A 14,287-nucleotide genomic window follows, 5' to 3' on the forward strand; every position below is an offset into this window, starting at 1 on the left:
AGTAAATTTGAAACATTAAAACAGTTGCTGTGTGAAAAATATGAATTTTATGAAACTTGGTACATTTCAAATACTAAACAAATTTATTTAACTTTATGCATCAATTCTTTTATGAAATTCTTGCTAACAAACCCATAAGTATACCTTGTCATTCAATTTGATCAAAATATTAATAAAGGTTTCCAATATATAATTAACATTAACTTATTATCACCTCAGAGCAACAGTAGAATATCTTACTGTTATTCCTGGGATTGGATGTCTTATTGTTGCTCTGAGGCGACAAGATAGTCTACTATACAATTAGATTGTTTTATATATGATGGCAACAAAAAATACTGGTACCAGTATTTTTAAAACAACTGTTTAAGGAAAAAGTCGCACAACCTGAAAGGTTGAGAACCCCAGATATAGATGGTTAATTTTTTAAGAACTACAGAACTTTCATACCTGTTCCAGGACGAGGGCACTGTTCACAAGCATGCCCCCATGCTCTTCCTAAAGAACAGCAACACAGCATTTTCCTATAATGGCCATCAAATGGTTTTAGACAACGTCCTTTGTCGAACTGCATATAGCAGGTTTCCTCTCGTAAATCTGCAAAGAGAGAGACAAGTGCAGACTTTTTACTTTTCAATTGAAACATTCTTCATATATATATATATAAAAGAGCATTTAAAAATATTTGTGAGGAAAATATTTTTGCTAACTTACCGTAGCATTTTGATCCAGTGGGATCCAAAGTTAGACCAGGTGGACAGTTACAGCGATAAGAACCTTCCACATTAACACATAATCCTCCACCTTGACAAATATCTGGAAACACTTCACATTCATTTATATCTGAAAAGTTTATAAGGCCATCTTGAGTACTAGTGGACTTATTATTGTTTCAAATTTATATGAAATACTTTAACAAACAAACAAGTTAGGATTGATATGTGCAGAATATTTGAACTGGGTCATATTACTATTAGTGTGAAAGGAACTTATACAACAGTCTAAGAAACGCTACATCAATAAAAGGTCAAGATGAGAGCAAATAAGAAATTAATAAATAATGGTATAAACTGAATAGCATAACATTTAGATGAGCAATAACAGCAGTATTTCTTTCTTAAAACATGATACTAAATAGTATCCAGCAAGATTGTAACAATAATTATGAAGAACAATTCTGAAGGTTTTCCCTTTTTCATACCAATGTCTCACTTTTACTTTAGTCAAGTCAAAAAAAAAAAAAGAAGTTTAAAATCAGTGGTTGACAGATTATCACTTATAGTTAAAACATTCCCTTTTCTTCCATCATTTATAATCATAACTTTTAATTAGGTTACAGACATAAATACTACATTTAAGATTTAGACTGAGAAGTATCATGTTTTTGAATTTGAGATTAATTTCTAAATGTCGTAAGAATTTGTGTGGTCGAAGACTAGTCTCAGATTGAAATGATAAGAGATTAAATTTTTATATAAGGGGGAAAAAATCATTAAAAAACTTTTGTTAGTTAAATACGAAAAATGACTTGTATATCAAACATAGAAGAAGTCTAATAAAAAAAAAGAAAATTAATTTGAATTCTGAAATTTTGAATTCAAATTATGTTTTTCGCAATCACAAACTGAGACAGGACCCTACTCATTGGAGTTATTGTTTCTAGAAATGGCTTATGTCCCCCCCAAGCCTGCCTCTCCTCCTACGTGTGCATAGTTGTGTGTGCGCGTAGACCTGTGTGTATGCACGTAGGCGTGTGTGAGAGTATGTGTGTGAAGTCGTGTGTGTGTATGTGTGTGAACGTGCGTGTGTGTAGGACATGGACGCCTCCGACCTTGAGAAGCGGGTAGCTCAAAACCAGAGCAGCCGCGCCGCCAGCAGAGGACGGTGGGAGGTGGTGCTGCATAGGCTTCTGGTCCAAGTTGAAAAAGGCACGGACACCAAAAACGGTCAAATGAGAACAATAAGCAATCGTGATTGCTCAATAAAGGGTCTAAGCTCAAAAAATTATTTTCATTTAGAAAAATATAAATCTAAGAATCAATAAAAAAAGTGATATATATTCCAAAACTAGATTTAAAAAAAAACAACTTTTGATATTTTACATACATAGTTAAATATTTAAATATTGAGATCTTATAAATTAAATTTCAATTGATTTTATTGACAGTTAAGTACTTGTAAAAGAAGAATTGAAATAAGGTAAAAATTTTTGAGAAAAACATCTTTAAAAAAATGAAGATTTACATAAAACATTTAATAGTAATATTTAAATATTGAGATCTTATAAATTAAATTTCAATTGATTTTATTGACGGTTAAGTACTTGTAAGAGAAGAAGTGAAATAAAGTTAAAAATTTTGAGAAAAAAATCTTAAACAAAATGAAGCTTTACGTAAAAGGTGTAATAGTACAAACCTGTACATGTTGATCCATCTAACATGGCAAAACCTTTAGGACACTGCCGTTCTGGAAAATATGTTAAAAAATTATTAGATTTATAATAATTCAGGTTAGTCTCATAAAAGATATGATAATTTCAAATTACTTTTGCAGTATATGGTACATTAAACATTTTAAAAAACTTATAAAGTAATTAGTCAATCTGCACAAATTTCAAAGTCGACAATGATCTTTTTCTTGTCAGTTGAATTCATAAATTTATTTTATTCAAATGCAATAAGTACCAGGTATATATTCTGAAATACATAAAATAAATTTTTGGAAGTTATTTCTAAGGTTCAAAATGTTCCTTCAATTAATTCTTCAAGTGGAAAGGGATGTATACATTAGGGTGTCCCAAAAAAATGAAAGTCGTTTTTTTTAACCGCATACCCTCTTATTTTTTTCTTTTTACATCAAAACCGTTGTAAAAAAAGTTTCATGCAATTTGAAGCACGGTAACCCATGCCGACTTGCCCCTAAAGTATAATACACGTGCAAATAGCACGTGTATTCATAAGCAAGCGAACGCTGGCAACGAGATACTTTGCGAAGCTCAAAACAGCTGTAAATTGTGCACAGAAAACAAATGAAAACAGAAAAAACATATGTTGGGGGGGCTTATCCGTGGCAATTTGCAAACCATCAAACGTGTCAGTACGAATACATTTCGGTCAGAGAGCACTGTATAGTCGCTCCATAGGGAACGAAACATGGCACTGGAATTGCGAAGTTTGAAAAAAGAGATATTTTTAATAGGAGTCGTAAAACATCAAATTACAGGTTTGAAACTTCCCTCTAACGGACAAGTTCTGTCTGTTTTGTTTTATAACATTTGAGAAGTAAATTTAACCATCAGTGAAAGTGCAAATCTCGACATTCGGGAATGCATCATCTTTTGGGAAAAGGCACGCATTCCCACCAAATCGTTGCCAAATTGTATGAATAAACTTAAAAACCTGTATCAAATTTGGATTGACTTACAAAAAAATGCAAAAAAAAAAAAAAAAAAAACTGCAGGAAGTATTTAGGCAGCGCCAACAAGAATTTGAGAGTAATTTAAACAATTTATTCAATATTGCACATGCTGATGCACTTTGGTTAATCAAAATAGAGGAAGATGGGATTTTCTTGCAACTCCAAAAAGAATCCGACCGACGTGGTCACTTTAGGTAAGGTAAGGTGGATAAAAAACTGGCCGATAAAGAGGAAAGGGCTCGACTTTGAGCTGTCAAAGAAGAAAACAGGCGCATGAAATACGATTCCGCTTCAACATCCTCGCAATTATATGAACCTGTACAAGAAAATTCCTCTTCGAGCTCTAGTGAAAATATTAATTCAGAAGATTTCCCTGAAACACATAAAGCAGTACCTGGAACAAGTTTATCAGAACCTGGAACAAGTATATTAGAACCTGGAACAAGTATTCCAGAACCTGGAACAAGTATTCCAGAACCTGGAACAAGAATTATCAGAACCTGGAACAAGTATTCCGGAACCTGGAACAAGTATTCCAGAACCTGGAACAAGAATTATCAGAACCTGGAACAAGTAAATATGTAATGAGGAGCCATTTTATTACTCCAAAGTCAGTTGCTGCATTGGACAGGTGTCCATGTATACGAGATTATGTGTTTATTCTTGAAGCTACTATTGACGCACTTGGGTGTAACATTGATGGATTTTCCATAGGTATCTTCAATTCAAAGATTTGAACCGAAAAGCGGAAGGAGCACGAGAAAAGAATAAAAATTGGTTTTAAGTACGAGGTACCACATGTAGTGAATTTACCTTGGGATATGAAAGTGTTGCCTGCTTTGAGTGCTCAAAAATCAAAAGAATATCGCTTATCTATAGTTATTTCATAAGGATGTGACAAATAACTCATTGCTGAGTCTAAACTGGATAATTCTACAGGAAAATAACAAAAACAGGCTGTTTGAAAGGCAGTTTTAGATTGGAATCTCGAAGACAAAGTTCAAAAACTCTTTGTTGTGATACTGAAGCTTCCAAAACAAGTCCTTTAAGTGGTTCAATGCGCTATTCTTGAGAAAATATATGATAGAGAAATGCTTTCCTTTGCTTGCTGCCATCATATATATGAACTGATCTATTCTACTAAAATACAGTTCAATGGAGGAGCTGCGGAGTTGTTCCGAACTGTACCCTAACTTGGAAAAATTACTTGACTTTTACCATCCTGAACTCACTAATATTACAGTCAAGGATGACTATCAAGAGTTGATAGAACTGCCTATCATATTTTTAGTAGGAGATACAGAAAATGAATTTAAAATAAGACCACCGGGAGTCATGCAACAAGCTCGATGAACGGCTCGAGCGAGTTACTCCCTAAAACTATTACTATTTAGTTCACAACTAAAATTAGATACGAAGGAAAATGAAACATTGTTTGATGTTTGCTTGTTTGTACTAACAATATACGTGAAACCATGGCTTCAATGCATTTTGGCAGTCAAAGCACCCAACAAAGATTTGTGCTTTTTGAAAAAGTGTACGAAAATGTGGACCCAGTTATCTCAAAAGCTGCTCTACAAAAATTTATCCAGCTTTTATGGTATTGTCAATAATATTTCATTCTTTGATGTGAAAAAGACTGTCTCAATGTTTAAAGCAGTAAACGATACAGCTGAAAAAGCGGGAAAAATGATGCAGGACTTTCATGGTTTGCTTACAGCTGATGAGGAACAAAAACAATTTGTGTTACATTGCGTTCAAGAGCACCGGAAGCTCTATCCTGACTGCAAAAAGCAAACATTGAAATAAAAATATATACAGTAATGTTTCTTGTAGTCTAATATTGTTATAAATATCTGCTTTAAATAAATTGATGTTACACGTAGTAAGGAATTATACAGTTAGCAATATTTCCACTGTAGTCGCTGTACAGGATTTCAAGTCCAACTTTGACCTCAAGTCGGCACGGGTTTCCGTTATTTTATTGCAATAAAATTTTTTTCTCATGTTTCCGAGGTGAAAAGGAAAAAATTTGGTGGGTATGCGTATTCGATTTCACAATTTTTTTCTCGCCATTATATCTTGAGACACCCTAATATATACACACACACACACACACATATATATATATATATATATATATATATATATATTTATATATTAAAAAAATAGAAAAGAAAAAAAAGGAGAATCAAGAAGAAATTAATTTGTTTTAATGAACATTTAAATGCAAAACATGATCAGAAAATCAACTTAAAAATAATTATCAAGTTGTAGAAATAACAGAAAAAATAAGTTATAACTTGTGCTTATTATATCAATAATAATTTAAAAAATGAAGCACTGCTTAACACCTTTAGATAAAATTAAGCATTTAGTATTCTTTCAACATCACTTTTATACATTTCTTTTTTCACTTTTAGTTCAGCAAACTCAAAAACTATCATTTACCTATTTCGGCACAAAGTTGACAAGGACTACCCCAGGCTTTGCCTACAGAGCCACAGCATTCAGATTTAAGCATGGGGAATTTAATATCATTTTCACAGCGACCTCCTTTTACACTCATCCAACAAGAGCCTTTTCTATTGTCTAGAAATTAATGTATAAACAATCAAACAAAATTATATTTGAAAAAAAAAAAGTTAAAGAAAGATGGAAAAAATACAGTAGTTAACCTTTGTGAGCAAAGAAATTTAAACGCTTCATAATGAAATCAAGACCTCTAGCAGATTTTCAACAATTACAATACAAACTTAACTATTTAACCAAATATAACATAACTGCATGGCTGCTGTAGTAATAGTAATTTTAGTACTAATACTATAAACTAAATATTATTAAGTACTATGAAATAAAATACTAATTATTATTAATTGCTTCAGTTAATCATAATTAGTATTTTTACATCATTGGAAAAGGTAAACATCCATTCTATGATCTGATAAAATAAAGTTGCAAATGGTTAGTAAATAATTAAAACAACGAAATGCATATGTTTGGTTTTAAAACACATATAAGGGAAAGTTTTATTTATTTATTTTTACTTGTTTATTTTTTATAATTATTATTTTTTTATGTTTTTTTACAAAGAAGAATGTACTTTTGTAGATAGCTGAGAAAATTACAAAACATTAGAGGGTTACTAAAAGTTCATTTAAAGTTAATATTGAGTTCTTGTTAAGATTAAAAAGCAGTTCAGTAAAAAACTGAATTTTCACCAACATGTAGACTTTACTTTTAAAAAACAATCAAGTACTGTAAAAGCACTTATTTTCGCAAGCTATAACTTTTGCGAAAATGAAGATATTGGCGTGATTCTACAAGTTAAAATGTTCTCAAATTTTACATGAAGAGAACTGAAAGTTAAATATAAAATATTTCATGCTTCAAAAATCGTGAAAATTACAGTTGGCAAAAATAAGTGCCTTTACATTATGAAATATACAGTATTTCCAATGCAAGAGAATGGCAACTCAAAACAAGCTAGCTTTTCGGAAATGGAATTAGAAAAACTTGGTACCTATCTATGGTACATAGGTTCCAAGACACTCAATAAAAATAAAACCTTTGACATCAATTCGTGTTAACTGTAGTTTGTCTTATTGGAAAAACAATAAACAAAAAGCAATAGGACAGGGATCACAAATACAGTTCCTCTTATCAGTTAACTTGTTTTAAGTGTGTTCAAATAAACAAGGTTTGACTGTATAATAGATATTTTGTTACACATTAACTATGAATTTCTGCCTTACAATGAATAGGAATGAGCAAGAACTTAGAAAATGATGCATAAACAGTTTTATATAGCAAACAGCTTTACTGTATAAAAGGGTAAGGCACTTAATGGTTTTTTTTTTATATGGAGTTTTTTTTTTTTTTTTTTTAAGTAGCATGCTTGAAACGGCTTTCAGAATAAAAAAACATTAATTTCTTATTAAACTGATATGTATTCGCCAATGAATGTTTCAATATTAATTCAAGCTGCCCCAAATTTTTTATTTTAATATGTTTGCATCAGTAAGAATCCCCTTATACTACAAGTATCAGTTTAATTTAAAGCACATACCAACACAAATATTTCTTGAGCCATCAAGGGCAGATCCAGGTTCACATTCACATTGATAGCTTCCAGGAGTGTTGAAACAAGATCCACCAATGCATATTTCTTTGCCCCTTTCTTGGCATTCATCAATATCTTTAAAGAAGAGATACTTTTTAGAAAGGTTATGCAAACTCATGAAAATATATAAATGTATGAGTCTGCCAAATGGTGGAAGAATCGCATGTAAGAGCATAAGAAAAGCAGTAATATCTATAAGCAACTGCACAATACAACAAAATATATACAACATATCATGTATCAGGAAGTTGCGGACACATGTTCGTTTTATAATGAAGAAGCCGTGAAAGAGTGCAGATCATTCAATTACTTAAAATTTCCAAATCAAAAGAAGAACATATATAAATAAATAATTTCTAAAAGAACCTTGACAGAAAGATTCTTGACATTCTTGAAGACATTTTCCATAAAAATAAACTTGAGTAATCAAGTTAGTTTTAAATGTTGAACAATCACTTAGCTTTTGAAATAATTTGCAGATAATATTTTTAATTTGTACAACTTAAAAAATATATATATTTTATGCTCTTTAATAAATTTAAACTATGAGAAGAAGTAGTTCACATAAAAAGACAATGATACACATCCTTAAATAAAAATCATGCAACTGAAATCCATGCACAAAGAAAATAAAATAACTTAATTTCCAGTTTTTGCATGACAAGTAAGCAAAAGGAACTCTCTTTTTAATTTGCCATGTTATGTGTATGAGTGCTAGAGATTTTGGAACAAGTTGAGATAAGTTGGTGCTGGATCTATGATTTTTCCGAGCCAGGACAAAAACTTGAAACTGCCACACTTATACCCATCTTTCTTCAAGTTTTTATACTGAATTTCATTGTAAAAAAATATCTTGAATCCCTCCTCCCCCTGATATTGCTGCCCAGGGCAATGGCTCCGGCTTGCTCTTCTCCAGATCCAGCACTAGAAAGTTTGTTTAACAGTCAGAAAATCTTTATCATATTTTGTGCTTATCTCAAGAACTTTTTTAAATAGGAGCACTTCACCATCATATGTGGGATAATAAAGCAAAATTCAAGCATCAAAGATGTCATGTTTCGGGATATTTTCCCAAGAACTATATATATATTTAAATCTATCTATTATACTAAGCATCTGCAGTTTAACTGATAAAATCAAACTCTGAAGCAAGTGTGAGAAAAAAATTATTATTTATACCTTTACAGATAATGAATGATAAAAAAGAGTAAGTTATTAAGAAGACACAGGTGAAAAATGTTTTAAAATTTTTTTCTCCCTGTCATGTGTATTATTCAAATGCCACAATTCCCTTTTCTATGGAATGCCTCTTAAAATATTAAAACAAACAAACACATACACAAAAAAAAAAAAGAATTTTTTGGAACACAGTTGAGTTTTCTCACCAGTTTGAAACAGGTAATTAAGGTGAAGATTGCAAGTTCACTTCACAGCAAATGGTTTCCCTTTTTACTCCTTGAACTCCATTAATAGGTATTTGAAATATTTTTGAGCAATCACGATTGCTTATTGCTTTCATTTCACTGTTTTGATGTCCTGTCATTTTATTTTCCCGCAAAGTCGCCTCACCATGCTGCTCCTATAGCGAAAGCCATCTCCGGGTTGCCTCCATATGCTACACACATGCGCATACATACACAACTACACGCACACACAAATAGATACACCTACACACACATACATACACAAACACACTCAAACACATACATAAACACACGCATACATACAGACACCTACACATACACACACCTACACACAACTACCCACACGCTCATGCCTACACACAACTACCCACACACTCATCACACTCATGCCTTCACACAGACACAAACATATATGCCTACACACACACACATTCCCCACCACACACAAACACTCATACACACAACCACTCACACTTATATCTGCACACAGACACAAACACACATGCCTACACACACACATACATACCCCCCTACACCCCCCCTCCAACACACACACATAAACACCCCCCCTACACCCCCCCTCCAACACACACACATAAACACACATGCCTACACACACACACACGCCTACACACACACACACTCATGATTGCAAAAAACATAATTTGAATTCAAGATGTGAAAATTCAAACTAATTTTTTTTTTTTATCATTTCACTCAAAAATACTTATGAAGACCGAAATGCACACATAAAAAATAACTTTTGAAGTTTAATCTAATAAATGAATATGAATGAAATAAATCTAATAAATGAATTTGAATGAAATAAATCTAATAAATGAATTTGAATAAAATAAATCTAATAAAAGAATATGAATCCAAAATAAGTATTAAAATTTGAATTTACCATCACAAGTATTTGTCAAGACATTATGACGGAATCCAGTAGGACAAGTACATTGAAAACTTCCTGGTGTATTTCTGCATTGTCCTTTATCACATAACAATAAATTAACTGCACATTCATTGATATCTATAATAAAAAAAACATAAAATTGAGAATCAAGTATAACTACCAAAATTCTAAATATTCTTACTGTACAATTTTTGCTATTTTATGTAACAATTATTATACAAGTCCAATGCTTTAACTCATCCAAATGATATAATCACTTTCAATTTAAAATAACTACTTAAAATAAAAGTATACCTGAACATATTTTTCCAGTTGTATCTACTTGATATCCAGGATTACAAATGCAACGATAACTACCCTTCAGGTTTTCACAAGCACCATTTGGACAAATATTAGGAAAAACCACACATTCATTGATATCTGTAAGTATAAATCCCTCAGATTTGAGCAATTAAAAAAATTAGTCATAATTACAATAATAATAAGTATAAAATTCAAATCAGTTACAAATTAAGGGGCAACAAAAGACAAAACTTAAACCATGAAAAGATTGTTAATACTACAACTGAAACAAAATTTTGTTAAAACAAGAAACAGAAAAGCTTTTTCTTTCTAGATATGCTATAGTAGCCAATATCTTTAACAACTGGGAAGAACAAAAGAATAATGTCCTAACTGGAATGATATTATTTCACAACTCATAAATGTTATAAATTTTAAGAGCAGTTCTATTTATAAATGTAATAACGCTATCAATACCACTAACCATCAACTTGACCAGAGCCCGGACCTCGTGGGCAGAGTTGAAGAAACTCTTTAGATCCTAATGCAGGGCAAGGCACACAAGGATTTCCCCAAGCAGGAGTCATTGCTCCTCGATTGGCGCAACAGCAAGCAGATTTAGTTACAGCCATTGAAGAGGGATTTGAGCATTCCCCATTCTTATAATTGGAGAAACAATAATCTCTATGTGTGTCTGTAAAATAATACACAATATACATATTATATTTCAAAAAATAATTTTAAAGAACCAATTATTTTTCTGTCCCAGTAATTATTTAGGATAAAATTAAGTATGCTGCACATATTTAAAAAGATTTCTTTTCAAAATCTATTTTTGGCATTAAAATTGCAAAAAATCCAAGCCATGAAAATGTTAACTTTATAGTCAGATTTTTTGCCAACATGATTGTTTGAAACTTAATTTACTTACAGTATTGTTAACATTTTGATGCAGAAGAAAAAATTAAATGTAGGAAATTGTTTGCTAACATGGGCATAGCCAGGATTCCTGTTAGGGAAGGGGAAGCATCGACGCAACAGCATAGCGATTTTAAGTTGTCCCCCCCCACCTCCAGTGCCGGACCCTAAAAAAGGATTGAAGTCCCCCCTCCTCCAAAAAAATGCTATACATTTTATGCTATTTAAAGTCAGACACGAGGAAAAATGCAGTTATGTGGCTCTGCACCAGATTTTTTTTGAAATTGATGTCCTAAAAATGCTTTAAATTGTCTTTGGTGACATGGGAAATAAGCAAAAGCATAGGGATAAAATGCTTTTTTCTAGGGAAGGGAAATTGCCCCTTCCTGCCTCCCTCCGGCTACATCCATGTTTGCTGATTCCGTAATGGAAAAGAGGATCTTTCTTTATCAGTAAAATATGTATATGAATTCACAATATGATATGCAGCCATGAAATTTATTTAAAAAAAGATTACAAATGCCATGGTAGTGATTTGATAAATCTTTAATTACAAACCTTGGCAAATTCTTCCATTTTGTCCCATTGTGAAACCATCTATACAAATACACCTGAAGCTACCATCAGTATTTTCACACCTGCCATTCACACATGCATCCGGAGTTTCAGTGCATTCATTTATGTCTAAATGAAAATCACAACAAAATTAGAACAGACAACTCAATAAAATAACTTAAAATGTTATAATGTTACTGTACTAATGAGAAGCTATTATTTTGTTTAAAATTTTCCTTTACTAAAGGAAAAAATATCTTTTCATATCTTTTTCACATTGAGATACATCAGTTAGAAATTCATTTTCACAATCAAATACTTTTTTTCAGAATAAAACTATGGCATAGAATTATAAAAAAAAAAAAAAAAAAAAAATCAAAGTTAATAAAATCACAGAATTTTTAATTTAATAATTGAAAATACAAGCGAGAGATTACCGGAAAAGAAAAAAAAGAACATACTGAGTATAGGAAATAATCAGAAACATTTAGAGTATTAAATAGCTTACCAATGCAAAAATGTCCATCAGGGGAAATTTTATATCCTGGGTCGCATATACATTTGAAACTTCCATCACCGTTGACACAGATCCCATGTCTGCACATTCCTTTCTCTTCACATTCATTTCTATCTATTAAAATAATTACATGACTAAAATGGTTTCACTCCATAAAAAGGACAAAAAAGTGAACAACAATCAAAAGCAAATAAATCCAACACTAACAGTATACCCTGGTCACTCATGCTCACTATCAAGCAGCATGACCTTGAGCAACACAGATCTGAACAAAATTCTAGACTTAGGTCAATCGAGACCCACGTGATAACAGGCCAGACAACTCCCCTCCCCCCCGCTTCGTTACGCCACCAGTAGTCGATCTTTGAACTTGGCGCGAAACTTTGAAAGCAGTGCATACTACCAGTTAAACAATAGTGCTTCTTGGTCTGGTTGAAATAGATGAAATAGGAAATATTAACTTCGGCTGCACATTTTTGAATACAATACTGTTGGATTTATCTCATCCTTTCCACGTACCGGAATGTAGAGGCAATTAAAATATATATATATAATATAAGTGTCTGCTGAGTGAATTTGAGTCAGCGATTTCCGCTTCCGAACAACCTGCATGTGAAGAAAAAAGCTGGGCGTCTCATGGAATAAATTTTAAAGTTCGGAGGTAAGTACTTTTCTCAGATAAACAAATTTACATTTTATGCAGTTAAGATTACTTACGTTTTCCTCCATTACACGAACAATTGTCAGTTTCCTTTCTGATATCTTTGTCTGTAATTTGTAATTTTAGTATACTGCTTTAATATTTGAAATGGTTAACTTGCAACTTTTTATTTCTTTATTTTTTCAACCTTGTGCACGCATTTATTCGAAATGGATTTTCCAAGCGGACAATATACATATGTCAAAATTTTCCGCGAATATACTTGTTGCTATCAGAAGCAACGTAACTTGGTGTTGATATTCAGTTAATATGTAAACAAGTTTATTGAAACAGGCTTTTAACTGAACTAATCTTATATTTTCCGTTTCGATTAAATTGTTTCATACGCTAGCATGTGTTATTTTGATCAAAAAACATTCCTTGATGGGCTTCCGTAGTTCTGAGATAGAAGATTAGATTTGAACGCCGGAGGTCGTGGGTCCGATACTCAAACATTTCCCCCCAACTACGCCCCTGCAATGTTATTCAAACAAGCTGGTTCTGTGCGTAAATTAAAAAAATATACACGGTTTTTTTTCACTGTTGTCTTTAAGTTTTATGATATTTATGCACACATTGTGGTTAAGTTAACGGTATTCATAATTTCTGGGCTTGCGAAAGATTAGTTTTGAGCAGTGGATACACAACGTGTTTTTGCCAAATGCTCTGTGCTTGTTTGTTTATGCTTAAAAAGGGCAAAATATCTTGAACTACATATTTTTTGAACTCCTTGGGTTTTCTGTTAATAAGCTTTCAGGAACTCTGAAACTGTAACATAAATTGAATTAAGGGGCTGTCTATAAAGTATTATGCAAACTTTTGAACAAATTCCCCCCCCCCTCCTCCTTGTTACATGTAACGCTGTTCAACATGAGCATATTGTTATAAACAACGTGTGATGTCACACTTCTTGTTATCCCCTCCCTTCCCCCTGTCACAAAACTGTCACATTGATTTCCTAAAAGAGCATACTCAGCAAAATGTTGATCTAAATTTAACATATATGAGGTTTTAAGTATTAAAGAAAGTTGCTAAAATGGTCATTCCATGAAAAGTTTTTTGAAAAAGGTTACTTTGTCATCAATTAATGCTTTTTAAAATAATTTTTCAAAAGCCTAAAATGATGAACTATTAAAGCCCCCCCCCCCACACACACAAGAATCATTAGCAGCAGAAAAAGCTGAAAATGGAAAAGTAGCCGAATTCCAAAAAAAAAAAGGCTGTTTAGATATTGAATACATTTTTTGGATGTACAACATACAGTATTCATGATGTTGTATTATACATTCTTTAATTAACGTTTTTCAAGTTGAATTCCTGTGTAATTTTTCGAGAGTGCCCACCGAAGGGGGGGGGGGGGGGGTTCGGAATCATAGTCTCATAGTAATGATAGCTTTTCAACGGCTATAGTTATAAATAACTGTGCCCTTGAAAT

The 14,287-nt window shown here is 32.2% G+C and overlaps 1 protein-coding gene across 1 annotated transcript in view; it reads right to left on the reverse strand.

Annotated features, from left to right (window-relative positions):
* Window positions 1–14,287, reverse strand: part of LOC129224910 (fibrillin-2-like) — a 201,630-nt gene that overhangs the window by 81,588 nt on the left and 105,755 nt on the right. Inside the window, exons 12-21 of the mRNA XM_054859456.1 lie at window positions 12,144–12,266; window positions 11,639–11,764; window positions 10,647–10,856; window positions 10,175–10,300; window positions 9,872–9,997; window positions 7,487–7,615; window positions 5,869–6,009; window positions 2,416–2,466; window positions 715–843; window positions 451–597 (exon numbers count right to left, since the gene is read on the reverse strand). Coding sequence (XP_054715431.1) covers window positions 451–597; window positions 715–843; window positions 2,416–2,466; window positions 5,869–6,009; window positions 7,487–7,615; window positions 9,872–9,997; window positions 10,175–10,300; window positions 10,647–10,856; window positions 11,639–11,764; window positions 12,144–12,266 — 1,308 coding nt within the window. The remainder of the gene's footprint in view (window positions 1–450; window positions 598–714; window positions 844–2,415; window positions 2,467–5,868; window positions 6,010–7,486; window positions 7,616–9,871; window positions 9,998–10,174; window positions 10,301–10,646; window positions 10,857–11,638; window positions 11,765–12,143; window positions 12,267–14,287) is intronic.

This window comes from Uloborus diversus, chromosome 6, assembly GCF_026930045.1.
Source record: "Uloborus diversus isolate 005 chromosome 6, Udiv.v.3.1, whole genome shotgun sequence".
Taxonomy (NCBI): Eukaryota; Metazoa; Arthropoda; class Arachnida; order Araneae; family Uloboridae; genus Uloborus; species Uloborus diversus.